Below are 7,987 nucleotides of genomic sequence, written 5' to 3' on the forward strand. Positions count from 1 at the left end.
TAATATGTTTTAACATTAGGAGCATGTTTTATTTCTAGAATTATATATTTTTAAACAAAAATCTAATCGTAAAAATAGCAACCAAACATATTTCTTTCTTTCTTTTTTTTTTATGAGACAAAGTCTTTCTATGTCATCCAGACTGGAATGCAGTGGCGCAATCCTGGGCTCAAGTGATTCTCCTGCCTCAGCCTCCCAAGTAGCTGGGACTACAGGCCCATGCCACCATAACCGTCTAATTTTTGTATTTTAGTAGAGACAGGGTTTTGCCATGTTGGCCAGGTTGGTCTCAAACTTTTGCTCTCAAGTGTTCGGCTCACCTTGGCCTCCCAAAGTGCTGTGATTACAGGCATGGACCACTGTGCCTGGCCCAAAAATATTTCTACCATATGGTTTTGAATGCCACATGACAAATTTGTTTTCACATGGTAATTTTATTCTTCTGAATTTTATGTCTGCAGCAGCTTTGAATATTAAGTCATGTAGTATAAATCAGTATTCATTTTCCATCAGAAAAGTTTTCCCTACACAGTATGTTCTTGACAGCAGCCTTTACATCCTTGTTTCGCAGACTATAGATGAGAGGATTGATCATGGGAGTCATCACTCCATAGAAGAGGGAGATGAGGGCCTCAATGATGTCTTCATCACCTGAATCAGTAGAAGCTTTAGACTCAGGCTTTGCGTACATGAAGAAGATGGTTCCATAGAATATAATCACCACTGTCAGGTGGGCTGAGCAGGTGGAGAAGGCCTTATGTTTTCCTTCAGTGGAAGGAATCCTGAGAATAGTGGCAACAATAAATATGTAAGAGGTGGAAATTACTAACAATGGAATAACTAGAACAATCAGATTTGACCCTGTCATACTAATCACATTGACTGAAATATCAGCACAGGCCAGTTTCAAGATAGCCAGAATTTCACAGACAAAATGGTTAATGACATTATTAGCACAGAATGGTAACTGCATTGCAAGAGCTGTCTGCACTACTGAGTCAACAAGCCCAGTGATCCAGGACCCAGCTGCCATGGCCACATAGGCACCCTTGCTCATGATGACAGGGTATCTCAGTGGGTAACAGATGGCCACATAGCGGTCAAGTGCCATCATGCCTAAGAGCATGCACTCTGTGGCCCCCATGGCAAAGGAAATAAACATTTGCACCATACACCCAGAGAAGGAAACCCTTTTCTTTGCTGCCAGAAAGCTGGCAAGAATTAGTGGGACAGAGGAACTTGTGTAGCAAACATCTAGGAAGGAAAGATTACACAGGAAGAAATACATGGGGGTGTGCAGGTGAGAATCATAAATGATAACTGAGATGAGGACTCCATTTCCAAGCAGGATCATCAGGTACATCCACAAAATTAGAAAGAAGAAAACTGTCTGGAGCTTTGGGTGGGCAGAAAGCCCTACCAGGACAAATTCTGTCAAAGTGGAATCATTGGTCCTTTCCATATTACATATACCGTTCTCCAGCAGGACTCTGTGAATGATAGAAATATGTTAATACAGTGTCTGCGAGAGCTACTTCTTTCAAGAATCATATTCTGTATTATTGCAGTTCTGTATTTGGATGCAACAATATAACTTTGGGGAAAATTTCTTACTGTAAAACCCAGGCCACTAGAGTGGGAATGCTAGTCTGACTTTCTCACGTTAAGAGAGAATACATATAAGATCTTTGGATCCCAATCCACTTTATTGCTATTTCCACAAGTTCTGCCTGTTACCTTATTGGCTGCAAATAAGTGTCCTACAGTCTGTACAGTCTGGATTCAGCGGACAGATGTGCTTTTAGAATATTTGAAAACATTAGACCTGTTTCTGTCATGGAGCTTAGTTATATTAATAACTGACCTGTTGGATCCAACACGTCTCTCCATTCTACCAGACTACTCTCCTCACTATTCTCCCTTGTCGCTGGAGGTGAATATAAGTTACAAGTTAACATGTTATTCTCATGTTATTCTCAGTTGTTGGTTTCAGTTGTTTATATTACCTGGCAGGGTCTTATATGCATTTGGAATCTTGACCCATGGCTTCAGGACCAACTTATCCATTAGGCACAGTACACCCACCATATTGTGAGAAACCTAAGAAAATGTTTTGATTTCTTTTAAAAGATGAAGAAAAACTAAACTTTAAAGTTTTAACATATACTGCATTTGTTTTTATAACAATGTAGAAGTAAAATATGACTTTTACATCTTTATGCAAAATAAGGGCCCACAAAGGCAAAAAAAAGTGCCTAGGGCCTATCAGAATCATAATGTGGCCCTGTGTGGCTGAATATCAAACTCAGTCTGATCTACTGGTGGTATAGTAGTGGCTATGTATTTGCATGTAACCTCTTTGAGAAGAGTAAGCTTGTTAAGAAAAGGAACATACCTTCATACTCCTCCAACATCCTTTTTCAGTATAATGAGGAAGTATTCATTCAAAGAAATGTTTTTTTTTAAAAAATAAATAAATTTAAAATATTTACAAAGCCAATCTTATCGCTGGCTTTGATTAAAAGATGTAATGGTATTTATTGTAGGCTGTACCTAATTTATTTTCACTCATGCAACAACTAAAGAATAAATTGTGATAATAGTGCTTTTATTCAAAATATATACCTTGAACTAAGCCAATGATGTCTAACCATTAATTATTGAAAAATAAAATTTAAGGTCAGGCATGGTGACTCACGCCTGTAATCTCAGCACTTTGGGAGGCCGAGGCAGGCGGATCATGAGGTCAGGAGTTTGAGACCAACCTGATCAAACTCCGACTTGAGTGAAACCTTGACTCTACTAAAAATACAAAACTCAGCTGGGCATGGTGGCATGCACCTATAATCCCAGCTACTCAGGAGGCAGAGGCAAGAGAATCGCTTGAACCTGGGAGGCAGAGGTTGCGGTGAGCCGAGATCGGGCCACTGAACTCCAGCCTGGGTGACAGAGCAAGACTCTGTCTCAAAAAAAAAAAAAAAAAAAAAACTTTATACAAAAGTGTAATATATAAAACAAATAAAAAGTAAAGTTTCTCCAGTTGAAGTACTCTGGTGTACAGGGGAGACGAAAACACCATTCTTTAGTTATTTATTCACTTCTACTCCTTCAGTTAAATTTAAAAGGATTCCAGGGAGCATAGTTTCAAAACCATCAATACAAAACATAAAACATAACATTAATAATCTACATTTTAATCCTTTTATCAACAACAATAATAAAATAGTAATTTATGTATTGATTATGCCAGATACATTTCTAAATTTGCTTATTCATAACAACCCAAGGAAGTGGGATGATTATTGTAGGAAACAAGAATTATCCTTTCTTAAACATTTGGTAAACATCATCAGTAAATTATGATATGAATAGACTTAAGGAAAATAGTAGTAATTATTTCAAACGATGCACAAAACACATTTAGTAAAGTTCAATTCATAATTTCTATAGAAACTATCTGAAATCCTAAAGCAGAAGGTAACTTTTTGAACTTCAAAGAAAATTGTATACCAAAAAATCCATATTAAGTTACTATTCACTAATACTTAATGGAGACAGTTTATGCATTCTTTTTTTTTTTTTCCTTTTTTCTTTCTTTTTTTGAGACAAAGTCTTGAACTGTTGCCTGGGCTGGAGTGCAGTGGTGCGATCTCGGCTCACTGCAACCTCTATCTCCCAGATTCAGCGATTCTTCTTGCCTCAGCCTCCCAAGTAGCTGGGATTACAGGCGCCTGCCACCATGCCTGGCTAATTTTTTTTGTATTTTTAGTAGAGACAGGGTTTCATTATGTTGATCAGGCTGGTCTCAAACTCCTGACCTTGTGATACGGCCACCTCAACCTCCCAAAGTTCTGGGATTACAGGCATGAGCCACCGTGCCTGGCCAGTTTATACATTCTTATTAAGATCTGGAATAAGATAAGGATGCCACTCTTACAGTTACTCTTTAGTTTAAAATCGGTAGTCTTGGTTAAAATCATAAGACAAGAAAATGATTCAGGTATAGATTTAAAAAGACAAAAATGTATAAGACTAGAAGAGAAAAATGAGTAAGACTTCTGGATACAAGCTTAACAGAAAAATCAACGGCTTTCTCTATATAAATAACAAACGATAGATTAATAGAAGCAAATCTAACAAAAAATAAATAAGTTTATCTCAACAAGGCAAACATAAAAACTTTAAAGAAATTCTTTAAAAATTATGTTATAATGAAGGGCATAGTAAAATAAGAGTAACTGAAAAGGTACATGTTAGTAGATAGGATAAAAATGTAAGGATGCTGTCGTTTCCCTCTCAAATTAGTCTATACATTCAATTGAATCCATTTAAAATTCAGCTGCATATTTTAGGGATATGAATACATATTCTAAAATTTATATGAAAGAAGTATACAACTTGCACAGTCAGTTTTCTAAAAGAAAAATATGAGGGAGCATTCTATCCCAAACAGAAAAAGAAACACAGTTTTAATAGAAGGGACTATCATAGATGTAAAAAAAAAAAAAAAAAGAAAGAAAGAAAAAGAGAAATCAAATTCTGATGCCACAAAAGCAACACAAAATGTATTAAGTGAATAAAAAATTGAGGTACTTACAAAATAAAAAAAAGCATAGTTAGACCAAACATTTTTAAAAATTAAATTTTTAATCTATGTAAAGAAATAAGTCAGTTAGAGCGTAGATGGTCAACAATGGAGGAGAACGAAAGGAAGTTCCCAAGGTCGGGGGAAGGCAGGGCTCACCCAAGGAATTTTTTTTTTTTAGGAAAATTTTCTTATTTCTTTTTTATTTATTGTACTTTAAGTTCTGGGGTGCACGTGCAGATCATGCAGGTTTGTTACATAGGTATACACGTGCCATGGTGGTGGTTTGCTGCATCCATCACCCCATCATCTACATTAGGTATTTCTCCTATTGCTATCCCTCCTCTAGTCCCCCACCCCCTGCTATTCTTCCCCTAGCCCTCCAGCACCCAGGCCCCAGTGTGTGATGTTCCCCTCCCTGTGTCCATGTGTTCTTATTGTTCAACACCCACTTTTGAGTGAGAACATGTAGTGTTTGGTTTTCTGTTCTGGTGTCAGTTCGCTGAGAATGATGGTTTCCAGTTCATCCATGTCCCTGCAAAGGACATGAACTCATCCTTTTTTATGGCTGCATAGTATTCCATGGTGTATATGTGCCACATTTTCTTTATCCAGTCTATCACTGATGGGCATTTGGGTTGGTTCCAAGTCTTTGGTATTGTGAACAGTGCTGCATTAAACATACATGTGCCTGTGTTTTTATAATAGAATGATTTATAATCCTTTGGATATATACCCAGCAATGGGATTGCTGGGTCAAATAGAATTTCTATTTCTAGGTCCTTGAGGAAGCGCCACACTGTCTTCCAGACTGGTTGAACTAATTTACACTCCCACCAACAGTGTAAAAGTGTTCCTATTTCTCCACATCCTCTCCAGCATCTGTTGTCTCCTGATTTTTTGATGATCGCCATTCTAACTGCTGTGATCACCTAAGGATTTTAAGTCTTGTGGTCCCACTAGAAAGGTTATCCTTATTGTGGAGAAAAGTGAATCTGGCATTTGTATTAGCCTGATGCCAAAAAATATGCCATTCACATAAATAATCCTCTTGATTTGACTGTGAGTTCTCTTCTGGTAACAAGCCCTCATTCAGGTAACTTGCATATAAAGAACTAATGAGCAAAGAAATTTGGTGGCTGCTCCCTATAGGCCTTTGTTTCTCATTGTAAAGCTCAGCACTCTACTTTCCAGTCATATTTGTGAGCTCATGTGAATGTACAACTGTGAATGAGATCTAGTCTCTTCTTATTTACCAAATCAATTTTAAGTCTGTGGGACTAAGGGACAGAATGTGGACCTTGGTAAAAATCACCACAGCATTGCTATGTGGTGAGGTCTATCAGTAGGAAATCAGTCACTTTTCCCCAGAGAAGCCTCTGAATCACTGCACATTTTATTCAAACACCCAGATTAAGTACAGACACACTTCAAAGAAGGAGAAATCATCTGAGAGAGGGTTAGCACAAGATTTCATCACATTAATTGAATTTGGTCCTGATAAGCTGAGCAGAAAAAGTCTGGAGTAATAGACTGAGGCTAAAAGGCATCAGTGGGGCTTCTACAGAAGAAAATAATTATGAGGGATAGAAGGGGGGAAACAAAAGAGCTGGTTTGCCAATTTGTGATGAATATTAAATGTAGAGTTAAGGAATTATAATTTATTATCTGGGCAATTGGGAGCCGTTGGAGTTTTGATCAGGGGATATTAAAGCTGAAAACACACACAAACACACAAGATTGTTGTAGGAATATTCTTCAGGGTCATGTACTTTTCTCCCCAACATTTGCCTGTGACCTGGGTTTGTAGTTCTGTAACTGTTTTGGGGGGCAATTGTTGGCACCTTCTTTGGCTTGTAGAGAATCTTACTCAAAATTCATCTTCTTTGGAAATGAACACATAGTAGTTCATTTTAGGCCAAATTGATAATAAAACATTTTAATAATTTATTTTCCAAAAAGAGACAATCCTGGTTCCTCTGAGTTCTCAGCTGAGTTAGTTTAGAATATCAGTGGGAACTAAAGTGTTTGTAGTCTGTTTGAAGGAAAGGCCAAAGTTTTGTTGGGTCCTTCACAGCTAGGTCTTAACTGATTGCTTTAGCTATTAAACTAATGAAACTCTTTATGCTAACTGCCACATTCTGCCTGGGTTTTCCAGTTTCTTTCACTTCTGACAGTGAAAGTGACTTCATTGAAACCCAGAGAGAAAGAAAAACATCCCAGTTAGTAAGTTAAAGGACTAACCTGGATGTTATAAGACCCAAACCCTTCTGCTATTCATGCCCCCAACGCCCTTTTTTAAAGAAAGCTTTTGTCTTTCCCATCTACCCCACAATTTTTCTTCTAGAAGTAGTAAGTACATTAAGGCATTGCTCATTATGTGAAAAAGTACACATTCCTTCTGTCTTCAGTTTTCCTATAGAGGCCCCAGGGTGTATTGAATATTATTAGCAATAGCAGTCAAACCCACATGAACCGTAAAGAATCTTGGCTGCTCCTCTTATGAGCTTTGTAGCCTCATGCTGCATTTCTAGTGTCTCAGCTCAGTACAATAAACTTAGCGAATATGATAAGAGTTAAGCTGAGATCAAGCTAACAAGCGTCTGTTAGCCCCACTACATAAGTTTATGTAGAGAGCAGGAATGTAAAACATGTTTGATTCTTCTTTGGGTCATAATTAGTTACAATTAAAAGCATATGTGAACAAAAGCTACATTCTTAGGCAAAGAATAAAGAATAAATAGTCACTGGTCGCAGTAATTCCGGTCCAAGGAGCTTTCAGAAAAGGTTAGTGGAAGAGGTAATTTACATTGATTCATATTTACAGAAAATTGTATGCAATTTGAATTATATTCATATTTAGTTACAGAAAATGTATTTTTTATCTTACATAATTTGAACCCAACAATTATTTGAATATAAACGCACAGGTAATATGATGTCTCAGCTATTTTAAAAATACTTACAAACATAGTGGGCACAGCAGCTGCTGAAAATGATCAGATTATAGTATTGCAGTTCTACACATTTGGAACAGAGAATTAATTATATTTTAAAAGATTACAGGTCCAATAATAGTGTTCAAATTGCTTGGCTCTTGAAGAAAATGGCAGATAATACATCTGTCTTACAATGATGTTTCTAGGTTAGAGAACCAGACAGAGGAATTTAATGCTCTCATTCAGTCTTCTGGGGGGAAAGGAGAGAAGAGGCAGAATAAATGTTTCTAAAGAGGCAGGTGTCATTGGAAAAGAACACTGAACTTCATTTTAGGGTGTCTAGATTTGAAACTCACAGACTTGAAAACTCCTTTTTTCTCTTCTTTAAATGCGGCCAATTCGTACCTAAGGGTTTTGTTATGACTATCACCCAAACAATGATCTAGCACATAATGCAAATCTC

At 37.1% G+C, this 7,987-nt stretch overlaps 1 protein-coding gene across 1 annotated transcript; it reads right to left on the minus strand.

The window, feature by feature from the left end:
* Positions 1-499: 499 nt before the first annotated feature.
* LOC105707974 (olfactory receptor 13C8) lies at positions 500-1,462 on the minus strand. The gene has a single exon (XM_012439032.2). It carries the CDS (start codon positions 1,460-1,462, stop codon positions 500-502), a length of 963 nt encoding a protein of 320 aa, XP_012294455.2.
* Positions 1,463-7,987: the final 6,525 nt, after the last annotated feature.

Source organism: Aotus nancymaae, unplaced genomic scaffold (assembly GCF_030222135.1).
Source record: "Aotus nancymaae isolate 86718 unplaced genomic scaffold, 86718_ANA_hifiasm-v0.15.2.pri h1tg000003l, whole genome shotgun sequence".
Taxonomy (NCBI): Eukaryota; Metazoa; Chordata; class Mammalia; order Primates; family Aotidae; genus Aotus; species Aotus nancymaae.

Excerpts from the sequence above, each read along its gene's own strand:
- LOC105707974 (XM_012439032.2), bottom strand. The coding sequence starts at position 1,462 with ATGGAAAGGACCAATGATTCCACTTTGACAGAATTTGTCCTGGTAGGG.